At 40.8% G+C, this 14,426-nt stretch overlaps 1 protein-coding gene across 1 annotated transcript in view; it reads left to right on the top strand.

Moving 5' to 3' along the window:
- Positions 1-284: 284 nt before the first annotated feature.
- The window catches only part of bop1 (BOP1 ribosomal biogenesis factor), a 74,043-nt gene continuing 59,901 nt past the window's right edge, over positions 285-14,426 (top strand). Inside the window, exons 1-3 of the mRNA XM_088929671.1 lie at positions 285-404; positions 1,489-1,734; positions 7,815-7,970. Of these exons, the coding sequence (XP_088785797.1) occupies positions 288-404; positions 1,489-1,734; positions 7,815-7,970 (519 nt within the window). The 5' untranslated portion in view covers positions 285-287. The remainder of the gene's footprint in view (positions 405-1,488; positions 1,735-7,814; positions 7,971-14,426) is intronic.

Raw genomic sequence — 14,426 nt, 5'->3', positions numbered from 1 at the left:
GCAATAAAATTAAATATATTGTATGCAGAATTTCGTAGAAGTATTCACTATTGAAAAAACTTAGTTTTTAGAAAAACATCATTTGAGTTGATTAAAAAATTAAATATCGTGAGCCTTTGACTTTTAACCCCAATTTGCAGAAAAATTGTTTATGTTACGTAGATATTTTTAAAGCAGGGCAGATTATTTATATTTTTTGGTTAATATTTTTTTCATTTCAAGTAGTAATAAACGACGAATTTTTTTATTTCAACTCTGAACTATAAACCTTGACCCCTGCGTCCCACATGGTTAGTCTCCACGGCATGTCTGCAGCCTTCAGTGAAATTGTGCAAAACGGCAGCATGAGTAGAAAAGCTAAAGAAAAAAGTTTCAAAAGAACAGCGGAAGAAGATGAGGAACAGGTAAAATAATAAACATCATTATTTTTTCATTTGTTCAAAATACTTTCTAGGAGTATGAACTAGTTTCAGGACCGTTTAATGCCAAGATGTTTCTCAGTTTATAGAGCACTATACACAAATATTTAAACTTAGAAAAAAGTGTTTTACTTCTGCGTGTCTTTATAATAAATTAAAATATTTTTAGAAATATATATTGCTAATTTGAGGTATTCATTTATAAACGGAACGCATAGTTAATTCCTACAATTTGCCTAAAGGAATGAGTCTTAAAACGTTGGAGTATCATTTTAAGAGATGGTTATTTCACTACCTTAGATAGTCTCATACATTGATCATTAAAGGGAATAACAAAAAGTACGTATTTTGACTAAATGTTTACTGACCGCCTTATGTTCTCTTAATATGTTAGTATTAGGTTTGTAACCACTTGTCTATCTGACAGAGACAGCGGCCACTTTCGTTTGTAAACGAAAGATTTATGAAGAAAATAATAGAATCATTTCTGGTTTCATATACAGGTGTTTTTTTTTAATTTACTTGTGATTTAGGCATCATAAGGACCTTAATAGGGTTGTATGATTCATAGGTTCAAAGCCTTAGTTAAGTGACAAATTTTGTAGTTGCCTCTCAATGTACATGTGCTGGACATATGTTGTTGTATGTTTTCAGTAAAGCATTAGGATTAGCTGGCACAGTGGTTAGCAATGCTGCCATGCAGCGCTAGGGCCCTGGGGTAAATTCCTGGGGGTAGCGATCTGTGTGGGGTTTGTATGTTCTCCCCATGTTCATATGGATGTCCTACAGGTGCTCCGGTTTGCTCCCACAGTCCAGTGACATACTGGGTATGTTCATTGGCTTCTGGAAAAACTAGCCCTGCTCTGAGTGTTGGCATGTCTGTGTGTGCCCTGTGATGGACTGACATCCTGTACAGGGTGTACCCTGCCTTATACCTTTTGCTTGCCAGGATACGCTCTGGCTCCGCTACAGCCCTGATTTGGATGAAGCAGTAAGAAGATGGATGGATGGATGGATGGATGGATGGATTAGATTTTGCTTAACTATATAGGAACCTTCTCTGTTTCAGCTCCCCTTGTTCCAAAAGGCTGGATCTCAAGGCAGTGACGTTGAGGAAGATGAGGACCTGTCTGACAGCGAAGAGAGCGTTTTCTCAGGGCTGGAGGACTCGGGGAGCGACAGTGACAGCGAGGAAGAGGGAGAATCAGATGAAGGACACTCCAGTGCAGATGAAAATGGCGAGAGCTCCAGTGCTGCTGAAACTTCAGGGTCGAGACAGAACACCGAAGGAAAACCGAGTAAACTACTGGAAAAAGTAAGTCTAAACTCAAACCTCACAAAACTAACTTTAGATTTGTTAAGAAAATGACATGTTTGGTGAGCAACTTTTTTTTAACATAATTCACAAACCCATCATTCGATACCCTTGATTCTTGATGAATGAACTTCCTCCTCCTCTGATGTGATCAAGAGGTAACCACATTGTCAGCCCATCTACTTCAAATTCTTCTTTCATCTTCTGCTTTGCATCACTTTATTATACAGTTGCAAGAAAAAGTTTGTGAATCCTTTGGAATTACCTGGATTTCTGCATTAATTACTCATACAGAAGTGGTCTGATCTTCAACTAAGTCACAATAATAGACAAACACAAATCTGCTTAAACTAATAACACACAAACAATTGTACTTCTTCTCATCAGTATTGAACTAATCTTTTAAACGTTCACAGACAAGGCTGGAAAAAGTATGTGAACCCTTATATTTAGTAACTGGTAGAACCTCCTTTAGCAGCAAAAACCTCCACTAAACGTTTCCTGTAGCTGCTGATGAGACTTGCACAATGGTTAGGAGGAATTTTAAACCATTCCTCCTTACAAAACTCTTTTAGTTCATTGATATTTCTGGGATTCCTTGCGTGAGCAGGTCATGCCACAGCATCTCAATTGGGTTGAGGTCTGGACTCAGATTTGGCCATTCCAGACCACATTTTTCCTTCCATTTAAGAAACTCTATCGTTGATTTACTCCGGTGTTTCTGGTCATTGTTTTGTTGGATCACCCAACTTCTATTAAGCTACAGGTGACAGACCGCTACCCTGACATTCTCCTGTCAATTTTTTTTGATACAATTTTGAGTTTATTGTTCCCTCTACGATAGCAAGCTGTCCAGGCCCTGAGGCAGCCCCAAACTGTGATGCTGCCTCCACCATGCTTCACAGTTGGGATGAGGTTTTGGCGTTGGTCTGCAGTGCTTTCTTCCCCTCCAAACATAGCATTGCGCGTTACTGCCAAAGAGTTCAACTTTTGTCTCCTCCGTCCACAGAACATTGTCCCAGAGGCGTTGTGGAACATCCAGGTGGTCTTTTGCAAACTTGAGATGTTTTTTTTGGGAGAGCAGTGGTTTCCTCCGTGGTGTCCTTCCATTAACACCATTCTTGTTCGGTGTTTTTCTTCTAGTGGACACATGAACAGAGACTTTGGCAAGTTCAGGAGATTTCTGCAGGTCCTTTGCTGTTACCCTCGGGTTCTTTTTCAGCTCCTTCAGCATTGCACGCTGCACTCTTGCCGTGATCTTTGCAGGACGCCCGCTCCTAGGGAGAGAAGCAACAGTACTGAATTTCCTCCATTTGTAGACAATTTGTCTTACTGTGGATTGATGAACACCCAGGCTGTTAGAAATGCTTCTGTAGCCATTTCCAGCTTTATGCATCTCTACTAAGGTCCTCTGATATTTCTTTTGACTGAGGCATGGCTCACATGAACAGCTCTTTTCTGAGAAGAGTAGACTCTGCCAGTAACCACCCTTTGTGTGCCTTTTTTATAGGGCAGGGCACCTCCAGCCCACACCTCCAATCTCGTCTCATTGATTGGAACACCTGACTCCAATTCGCTATTGGAGAAGATATTAGCCTAGAGGTTCACATCCTTTTTTCAACTTAGACTGTGAATGTTTAAACGATGTGTTCAGTACTGACAAGAAGAAGTACAATTGTTTGTGTGTTATTAGTTTAAGCAGACTGTTTGTCTATTATTGTGACTTAGTTGAAGATCACACCACTTCTGTATGAGTAATTAATGCAGAAATCCAGGTAATTCCAAAGAGTTCACAAACGTTTTCTTGCAACTGTATATATTATTATAATAATTTTTATCTTTACATTTCTATGTTAATCATGGTTTCATTGCATGAACACTATTTTATAAGCATAGCTTATATGTTTATTATATCCAGAAGGTAGCTGCGTCAGCATCCGGTTTATTTCGATGCTGTAAAGAGAAGAAAAGAAACACAACGTTTTGGCTTCCACAGCTGAAACGTTGTGCTTCTTTTCTTCTCTTTTCAGCTGATTATATGTTTATTTATGTCAGGAGTCATTGAACAGTTATTGAACATTGCATATAACATTTTTTAATCTGAAGTAGATGAAGCGGGCTAAGAATTAAACATTGTTTTTAACATTTCTTGGAAATGAACTGGTAATTAAGTGGTCTGTGGAAATGTTTTCATATAAAAAAGAAGGCAGTTTTTTTTTAAATAGGGAACAATACTTCTTATTATCCATACTGAAACGGGTTACACAAAAATTGTCCCCTGTTAAAACTGGATCCGGTGGTCTTGTTTGAATTTTGTGTTCTTAATGTTGATTTTTGTAAAAAAAAAAATGTTTTTACAGAACAATTAGATACTTCTCCTGCAAGCAATAGAACCATATATAATTTTCTGATATTGCTGCCCCCCTGTGGTCTGATTGTTAAGTGCAGCCCCCTTTCAGGACAAATCCTAGTTGTTAAGCCAGTGACTGAAGAGTAGTAACGGCAGCGAGCAAATTTAAACCAATGACAAGGGTATGAATGTCAGTTTTAGGTAAACCAAGATATTAAGATTGGTTTGAAAAAGAATCTTCACATTTCTAAATGGTTTGCTGAGATTCTGAAGAATGAATTTCTATTTACTAAATAGGGATGGAGAGTGGTGTGGCACTGTAATGCAGTGGTTAGCATTGCTACCTCACAGCACTGAGGCCCTGGGTTCAATTCCCTGGGGTGTTATCTGTGTGGAGTTTGTATGTTCTAAGCACGTTTGTGTGGGTTTCGTTCAGGTGATTCGGTTTCCTCCCACAGTCCAAAGAATACAACTCGCGCTGTCGGATTACTGAACTCTACCCCTACCGCTGGCTCACACTGACGTTTTTTTTTTTCTCTAAGATGTATGTTATTTAACTTGTTGTTGCTGTTCTGTGTTTTTGGGGTTTCCCTGATGTCCTTGGATAGAGGCATACATGCAAATAAGCATTTCATTGCACTTGGGCATATGACAATAAATTCTACTGTACTCTACTGGTAGGTTAATTGGCTTCTGGGAAAATTGGCCCTTGGTGTGAATGTGTGCGTCTGTGGTTGTGTTTGTGTGTCTGCCTGTGATGGACAGCCATCCGAAAGGGGTGTTCCCTGTCTTGCACCTATCACTTGCAGGGAACGGCTGTGGCTTACCTGCAACCCTGAATTGGAAGATGGATTGTGAGAATTGTTTCAACTTTAACGAGAAAGTGCTTTTTAAGCCGAGTACTCTACGTAGTCATTTTTCCAGTACTGGCAGCATGGTCTCTCAACCTGCAGGGCTTGTTTTGAAGACAATGTGGCTGCTTAGATCTCTTTGGGATCTGTTTGACTTCTAGTCACACAGTCAGCGATATTTACTCAGAGTTTTTAGTCCACAATTGATCAATTCTGGCTGTCAGTAAGAAATAAAACCATATTTCGATTTTGAGAGCCGGAGTTATTAGAGGTTAATGGATTGATTATAAAGGTAGTTTAATTTAAATGTATATGATGCCCATTATTCATCTTCCAAAAAAATAAAAATTGTATTAAAACTTTATTTAGATTATTTGAATTCATTTAGATAAGTAAACGGGTCTCTAGACGGTTTTTAGCTTTCACAGAAAATTATATTTTTGTTATAATTTAAAGGTAAACACCTTTCAGGCGTATTATTTCTCTTGGAGTGGCTTAAGCACCATTTTTCTTTGATTATTATGTGGTCCTTGCTGTTCCATTCTTATTGGGAGGCAAAAATAGTATTTTATTCACAAACAAGATTTCAGCGAGTAGTTAAGAACATTTTAAGGAAAAAGTGAAAATGCAGCTGTTTAAGAATTCTGGAACTCCATCCTAGCTTGGGATTCTTTGTCTGGAATTAGTGTATCAGCAGCAGACATTTCTCGTCTGCAAGTTCTAGTCAAAGCTTCTTCTGCTCACGTGTATTTAGAGTGAGCGATGTAAGTAAGTTAAACACACGGCAGAAGTAAATGGAGCTCAGTGTGGGTTTACTGTCCCAAAGGGATGTGTTTCCTTAGTGGCGGGATCAGCTTACGTTGTGTCGGCTGTGCTGCCGTGTGAGTGGGAGAGCAGAGGAGCTCAGTTTTCCAGGAAGGCACTGTTTCTTACATATGCACCCACGCAGGAAAGTTATCCTGCAGACACCTTTCAACTCTGAGATTTCCACTGAGCTAAGACGCAGGACAGCTCAGTTAGAAGAGGTGTGTTTATACACGAATGTCAGCCGTCTCTTCCGGGCAAAACTTTTGCTTTTTTTCCCCTCATGTCAGACTTTTTTTTTCCTCTGCGTCTTCGCAAAGGTGAAAAATACAAGTGGAGACCCCAAGTTAAAAGCTGCTTAAGTTCTGTTTCTGTTTCCTACTGGCAGTGGTGAGCAGCAAAGGCTTATGGGCGGCCAAGGGCCTGTGACTTTTCTGAGCAGCTCTGATGACAGTAAGCCAACTGACGTTGAAAACGCACGGAAGTCTGCGGGAGGTTCTGGGTTTCGGCCTTGTTTTCCACAATATAAATGATTTGCTTTAACAGTGTTTCTGTTAACACTGCAGACGGCAAGAGCTCAGTGCTCAAGGAGAAAATTTTAGGAATTGGTTCCAAGAAGGTTGGCGGCACGGTAGTGCAGTGGTTAGGATTGTTACCTTGCAGCGCTGGGGCCTTGGGTTCAATCCTGGGGTGCTATCTGTGTGGAGTTTGTAAGTTCTCCCCATGTTTGCGAGGGCTTCATCCCACAGTCCAAAGACATACCAGTAGGCTAACTGGCTTCTGGAAAAAACAGGCCCTGCTGTGAGCCTATGAACCCTGTGATGAACTGGTGTCCCGCCCAGGGTGTATCTCTCCTCGTGCTCATTGCTTGCCAGGATAGGCTCCGGCTCTCCGGTGACCCTGTACTGGATCAGTGGATTTGAAAATGGCTAGACGATTCTCCATGAAGGTAGCATGGAGGTTTTTGTTTAATGATCAAATAAAAGGGCCCTGCACTGCCCTGCCTGGCCCTTGTAGTGAAGTGGACAGGAGACCAGCATTGATTGCAAGTCCAGAGTAGCTCGTTTTTGAGTTGCAGTCGCTGTGGGGGTTTCTGTTTGAGAAATTTACTTGTACTTTTTTCTTTTTCCAAGAAACGGTTAGATTGGGTTTAAATACTGAAAAGCTGTGCAGTGCGAAATTTCATAACAGAAATGGATGGTGCAGTGGCTCTGTGACTAAGGATCTGCGCTTGTTGCCGGTTCATATCCTGCGGCCGGCAGACGAATCCTACTCCATTGGGCCCCTGAGCAAGGCCCTTAACCCCAACTGCTTCAGGGGCACTGTACAACCCTGTGGACCCTGTGCTCTGACCCCAAGCTTCTCTCCCTGTCTGTGTGTCTGTCTCTCTCATGGAGAGCAAGTTGGGGTATGCGAAAAGACAAATTCCTAATACAAGAAATTGTGTATGGCCAATAAAGTGATCTCTTAAAAAGAATTGTTCTTTTATTGGAGGCGAACTTGTTTTATATAGTAGCCGCTTTGTTATAACTTCTCACTTCATTTGCTTAATTTGAATCACTTCAACAAGCTTCACTTGGAATGTGCCTTGAAGCTGTGACAAAAGTCTCAGTTACTATGTTCTGAATAGTTTGGCTTCCTAGTTTCTAATTTGAAACTATATTCTTTGTTCTGCCACTCCAGTTTTATCCAGGGATACTACTCTGAGGAAAAAGGAGTGCATTCACGTTTCAGTAAATGTTTCTAAAAGATGATCTATCACTCATCAAAAGAAATTGTTGGATTGTTTGCATATTATTAAGACTTTATGAATGCTGGGCTTGGAGTCTTCAAGATAACATTCCTGCTTGTCAAAGGAATTGGAAGACCTTCAATTATATGAATAAAATTATAGCACGTCATGGAACTCTCATTCTTTATATTTGTGCCCTTTGTCTTAAGATGTATCCTTAAGACATCTCTTCCTTGACACGGCCCATGTAGGTTTGCTGGAAACATCTATGTTTTGCCAATTCTATCCCACTAAAGAAAATCAATTGCTACAAACAGAAATAAGCCTTCCTCTCTTTTTTCAGAGTCCGAAATTGGCACATAAGAAGAAGGGGAAAGGGAAAGCTCTGGCTGGAGGAGGAGGAGGGGAGCGTGGAAACTCAGAGCATCAGAGTGACCTGGCGCGCCAGCCCAGCAACCCTCCACCAGACGAGTACGAGCAGGACACCTCGGACGAGGAGGTAAGGAGATGACCTCCGCTTCTCTGAGCGTATTCCAGGGGACAGAGATCAGCACTCGGACTGAGAATACGATTGCGTGTCCAGAACGCATCTCATTCCCTGTAACATAAGGACAACACACGTTTGTCTGCTTTATGGGGAGGGAGCTCTCTTTTCATGTCCACCCTGGACTTTATAAATGCCTGGGACTCTCATTTACAATCTTGCTAGTGCCTGTACACAAGCTACAAGAGAGGATGAAGTTGATGTCGCACCCTGATGCTCTGTTCTCTGATGGGAACAGCTGAGCAGCTGTGATGTCAGATTGAAGAAACTGCAGTGGTTTAAATAGAGAGACACTTGACTGTACTAACACTGCCATACTTAACATGCAAAAAGATGGCAGTGTTTTTCTTTGTAATACTTTACACTTGCAATGTTGGAATGGAGCTAAAAATATGGTATAAAGAAGTTTGTGTTTTTCCTGAATGTTGAAGTTAAGTGGTGCTGCTGTTAAAGTGAGATTTTGAAATGCGTCTCGATATGTTACAGCAGTCCTTTGCTTGCCACTGACTTTGGATTGTACCTGGTAGCCCACCTTCAGAGACTTTTTACTGTAATTTTTAAGTTGAAGATCTAATGGTGTATAAAGTTAACTATGGAATATATCGATATTGGGGGAAAAAATGGTCAAATATAGAAATCTGATTCCTTTGCTGTAGTGTGTACTAACTGAATTTAAATTAGTTCAAAATCAATAATATAAATCAAACCATATTAAAGGGCTAATATATACCTGTTCTTATATTATGCTAGTTTATTTGATTCCCCCAATTATTTAATATGATTTGGGCATTTTAAAAAAAAAATCTTTTAAGAGGGCAATTTTGAGTGATTTCCAAATCTAAATGCATGTGCTTCTTAGTTCAGAGGCGAACCATACTTTTCCTGAAAGGACCACATCACAGAATGTGGCCTTGTGACCTGTAGCACTGACATCTAATTATACAGCTGTTTGCTCAATTACCGTTCAGATAGACAGTCGTGTCAAGGTCACGTTTAACGATGCATTTGATCCTGAGGTAAGAGCAAGTGTTCTGTAATTCCAAAATGACAGACGCATGTTTGCGTTTCTAAAGCACTTAAACTTTTTGGAAAACAGCTGAATTAGATTTATATAATCTGTGGGTCCTGACAAGTAATTCGAGGTATTTGACAATATACTGATAGGTTTATACAAGCCATTAAACCGCTAGTACACAGGTGCATGCACATAAAAAGTATACTACTGTTTGTGTTAGGTATATTAGAATATTTTACTGTAGCTCAGAGATAGTGTAGCAGCGAGTACACCTTCTGAAAACCGAAGCAGTACCAAGTGTAGACAGTATTTTTGGAACATCATGCAATTGAATTGTAATGAGGTGGCTATAGACCTTTCTAGTAAGTTGACGTCTTTCTTTTAATTTGTTTCTAATTACATACTGTATAAATATACCCCTTCTCCTAGCGAAGTATAACTCGGCGTACATAAATCTGCCTTTACGCAAAACCTCCCAGAGGTTCGCAGATTTTTGGGTCACAGGAAGTTCACGTTCGATCATGTGAAAAGCAAGCTGCCTTGTGGTTAGTTCCTTCTGTAGGGGGATATTGCGGAATAAGTGTAGCGCGGGTGCCACCGGCAACCGGCCGCGCTCCATTTCACTCTCCCTCTCGCTTTGTTCTCCCGCACAATGCGATGCCACCCCGTGCTTTGTCACTGGAAATTGTGAATAACCCACGCGATTCCAGGGGTGCTGGTAGTGCCAAGACGTCACGTGTGAAACCTTTGAGCAGAAAATGAACATTAATTATTTGGTAGGAAAATTATCTCTCAATTGGCCCTTCCCAATCATGGCCTCCTAATAATCCCCATCTATGAACTGGCTTCATCACTCTGCTCTCCTCCCCACTGAGAGCTGGTGTGTGGGGAGCGTTCTGGCTGCCGTCGCATCATCCAGGTGGGGGCTGCACAGTGGTGGTGGTGGAGGGGAGTCCCCATTACCTGTAAAGCAGTTTGAGTGGAGTGTCCAGAAAGGCATTTATAAAAGTGTAAGGAAATATTAATTCAATGTGTATCGTGTTTAGTTATGGAACAGTACAGTGTAGGGTGATGAAATGTACAGGACAGGACTTGATTTATAAATGTGTTAAAAAGAATTTCTCTGCAATGTTAAATTTGATTACTGTTATCTTTAATTGTATGCTGTATTTGGCGTTTATTGAAATCGCAGAGTTGATTTAGTGCCCGTGTACAGCAGAATATTGTAGAAAGCAGCCCCATCCGAAAGCCGAGCTGTCTTTCTAGATATTAGAACATTCTTTTTCAGCTATTTTATTGACAAGGTTCATGGAAAGTCTTTCAACCAGAAAATGCTGTGGTTTAAATAATTTACCAGGCCATAGAACCTAAAATATCGACCATGCAAGTCAGTTTCTGGCTGTTTACTTTGGAACAGTGAAGTATTTAAGTTAGTATTGTTGTTGGGATAGCCTAAGATATGCTAAAACGTGTGGATTAAATGCCCAGTGGAAATTATATGGAGCCCAGCTGAAATGAAGAGTGCAGTATCATGGCAGCCATGTTATAGAATCATCACATGCATTTGATGGGCCCAGGGATTTATACTCTGGCTTCAGTTAAATCTTATCTTTTTACTAATTTATTTACGACACAGTCTTCCGTTACCGTGGTTGTGTTTATGAGGGGAGAGGTCTGCGAGATTGGTGTTAGTTTTGTGAAGGATGGTAAGGACCAAACCCCTGTCAGGACAATGGGATCAACTCGTATTGTCCCACAGTGAGACACTGGACACCTCTTGAATTTTGTCCTGAGTCCTGGCTCATGCCAGGCTGCTGTGTTGACCAGTTTCTGCTGCTGCTGCTGCTGCTGCAGCAGACTACGAGCGTCTTGGGATATATGGCCCGTGACTGCCTGAAAGAAAACTGAGAAACTTCCTTTTAAAAAGTAAAACTAATGCAAACCTGACATGGAATACATTAAACTTGATTTGAGTCCACCAGTGTCGTCATGGTACTGAAAAGATAAACATTTCTGCGGTTTCCGTCTTGAAATTTTATTTTCAGAGGATTTATTATTTGATCTTTTGCCATAGCAAAGTGTTGGGAGACCTTGGTGCAAATAAGATAAAATGGGAAAAATAGGTGGTCTTTAACCTTATCTTTTTCGGTGATCTAGCAAAGTTTCCAGTTTCCTTAGTTTAGTAGCACAGATTAAAAATGTTAAGGCATGTGTGGTCATAGTATACTCCAGCATGTAGGCTTAATGGTGGTGGTCCTGAGCCATTTGGCTTGTATTAAATTAGCCCCCCGCCTGCGTACACCAGATAGGGTTGCCTCTGTGCCTCGAACGGCCCTGAGCAGACGTTGTCTACAAATAAAGCTCTGCAGAGTTTAAAACGCTCTGCGTTTTTCCTTTGCAATAAAGGGCCATTTCCTGCTAGCAGATTGAAAGGGAATATGTGAGACTGTAGTGTCTGTCCTAAGGCTCAGTGGGAGGAAGAGGTTTTTCTCCACAATGACTTTTCCATGTGTAGTGCGAGATGAATGAAGACACATTGTGGAATAAAAAAAAGCCCTGGCTGCAGTTCTAAACCAGCTTCCTGCCCTGCGCTGCTACTGACCTGAGACTTCACAGTGCAGGAGAACTCAATTCAGTAGCTGCTGCAGAGGGGAAGAGGTGGGGGGAAATCGCGATCACAAATACACAGCAGGCAGCCAAGTTTTTAACAAGTTAGAGTGAAACTGGGCTCCCTCTCCGTTTGGAACCGGTTCATATTCATCCGAGGTTCAGGACACGATTTCTTCCAGATCAGTCATTTGCCCGTGTGTGCTTGACAGGTCACGGACAAATCGTATGTGTCTGGGTACAGAGCAGGGAGTCAGAGAAAGATTCCTCAGGGAAAGGATTGATATTTAGTTTTTTTCTTCCTCTCTTTTTCCAGCCTGCGTGTTCTTACCAAAGCTATGGTAAATGTTCCTAATGATGGAAATTTAGCTACAGTGCAAAATGAGACTGATAAGCAATTCCATTGTCTCATCTGTTGCTTGGGGGTGTAAGATGCCTGCCTGCTCAAGTAGGTGTTGAATTTTGGGACGTTTTACAATTGGAATTCTAATCAGGGTCCAAACGAAACAAAAGCCTATTCATTATTAGCATTTGAAAGAGGAAGAGCAACTGTTACATCCCAAAGAGTGTTTGGTACATAATAGATCTCTCGCTATACAGCTCTCTAAATACCTGTTCTTTTTTTACATCCCAGTTATTTTCTTACAATATGTTGCTCGAATCAGCTCTTCTATTTACCTATAAAATAGAAGAGCTGGTTTTCCTATAAGGAGAATATCTCCCCCTGGCAGAGCTTAACTAGTATTGTAATTTTTTTCTGCTTTTTTCCCTCTGTATTTGTAATAAATAATAAATCCTTGCATTTGTATAGTCCAGTTCATCTCAGAGGATCCCAAGGCACCTTACAAACTGTATAGCAGGAAACCCACTTTATCCTCCACAGAATTGCAGTGCCATATGGGTGACACCCAGCATCCAATATACGCCAGACAGATCCACTACACAGTAGATCACAGAGACGTGAGAAGGTGCTTCATTTGTTGAGTTGAGGAGTAACTTGAGTGTTGAAACATAGAGGGGAATTTAGACAGAATAGCAGGGTTAACACCCCTACTCTCCTACTCTTTGAACACTGCCATGAGATCTTTGATATCAAACAGCCAGCTGAAATATCACTCTGCAACTCACAACTGGCAGCCCACTGAAGCTCAGCAGGTGTGAGCCTGGTCAGTACCTGGATAGGAGACCTCCTGGGAAAAACTAAGGTTGCTGCTGGAAGAGGTGTTAGTGGGACCAGCAGGGGGCACTCACCCTGCAGTCCATGTGGGTCCTAATGCCCCAGTATAGTGACGGGGACACTATACTGTAAACAGGCGCAGTCCTTCGGATGAGACGTAAAACCGGGGTCCTGACTCTCTGTGGTCATTAAAAATCCCAGGGCGTTTCTCGAAAAGAGTAGGGGTGTAACCCCTGGCCAAATTTCCCATTGGCCTTTACCAATCATGGCCTCCTAATAATCCCCATCTATGAATTGGCTTCATTACTTTGCTCTCCTCCCCCCTAATAGCTGATGTGTGGTGAGCGTTCTGGCGCACTATGGCTGCCGTCGCATCATCCAGGTGGGGGGTGCACATTGGTGGTGGTGGAGGGGAGTCCCCATTACTTGTAAAGCACTTTGAGTGGAATGTCCAGAAAAGCGCTATATAAGTGTAAGCATTTATTATTATTATTATTATTATTATTATTATTATTATTATTATTAGTCAGGACTTGGGTTTAACATCTCATCCGAAGGAGTCACCTCCTTTAGCTCAGTTGCTAAACTGGGGCATAGGTTTGAAGCTTATGGTCCCAGAGGGAGTGCCACCTACTGGTGTGCCCACACCATTTCAAGCAGCAGCCTGTTTTCTGTGGAGGTCTCCCATTACAGACCCGGCTCTGCCTTGTTTAGCTGCTGAGGTCTGACAAGATCAAGCTTCAAGCACGGACGTTTGCAATATTAAACTCCTACAGGGAGCCATTTTTATTCATCAGTACTGAAATAATATTTTTGTTTGCTTAGTACTTAGCTACTAATTTCTTGAATGAATGTATAGACCCTAATGTTTTCCAGTTTTCCTCTTATAAACTGTCCTCACTATCACGGAAGCTGTCATTTACAAGGTTTTCGATCATCTCTATAATTCCTTTTCGGCAGGTGTTGTCATGAATCCAGAGATGATTCTGTATGGAATTCTGTGATAGATTTAAATTTGATCTGTAATCTCACTGAAGGTCAAACCCAGAAACCCTAGGTAATCTTAACAGAGGATCAATTTGACTTTGAAATTGCCTTCGGCAAATAGCAATACTCAATTTTTATAACGCACATTTCTGAACAGCTTCATTGAGTCATAACATTGCATTAGTCCTTCTCTGTAATTCTTAATATACAGTGTTTACACCAAAATGTATCATTTTGTATCAGTTGTATCATTTTTACTTTTTGTCTCAAATTTACATCACATTTTTTCTGTTGAGGTTTAGCCACCCAGTTTAGTTTTTAGGCTTAATAAAATTCTTGTACTCAAATTAGAGTAAATTTAAAATTCAGTTTTTAAGATGCATGTCTTCTTTTTAAGTTAAACTTGCTTAGCGGGACTAAACACGTTTCCTTTATTCAAGTCCTGGAGATTAAAGGCAAAGACTTACTGATTAGTTGGTTATTAGATTAGATTAGTTTATTAGACTTACTGTTTTGACATCACGTCTAATTTGTTGTAGTGTTGCTCTATTTGCTGGTATAAGTTGATGTATTTGTGAGTAATTGTATTCTGAATTAAGCGGCTTGTTTCACTGCTAAATCAATT

This window comes from Atractosteus spatula, chromosome 12 (genome assembly GCF_055471065.1).
Source record: "Atractosteus spatula isolate fAtrSpa1 chromosome 12, fAtrSpa1.hap1, whole genome shotgun sequence".
In the NCBI taxonomy this organism is placed as follows: domain Eukaryota; kingdom Metazoa; phylum Chordata; class Actinopteri; order Semionotiformes; family Lepisosteidae; genus Atractosteus; species Atractosteus spatula.
The sequence above is the reverse complement of the archived record's forward strand: the minus strand, read 5'-3'. Positions and strand labels throughout refer to the sequence as shown.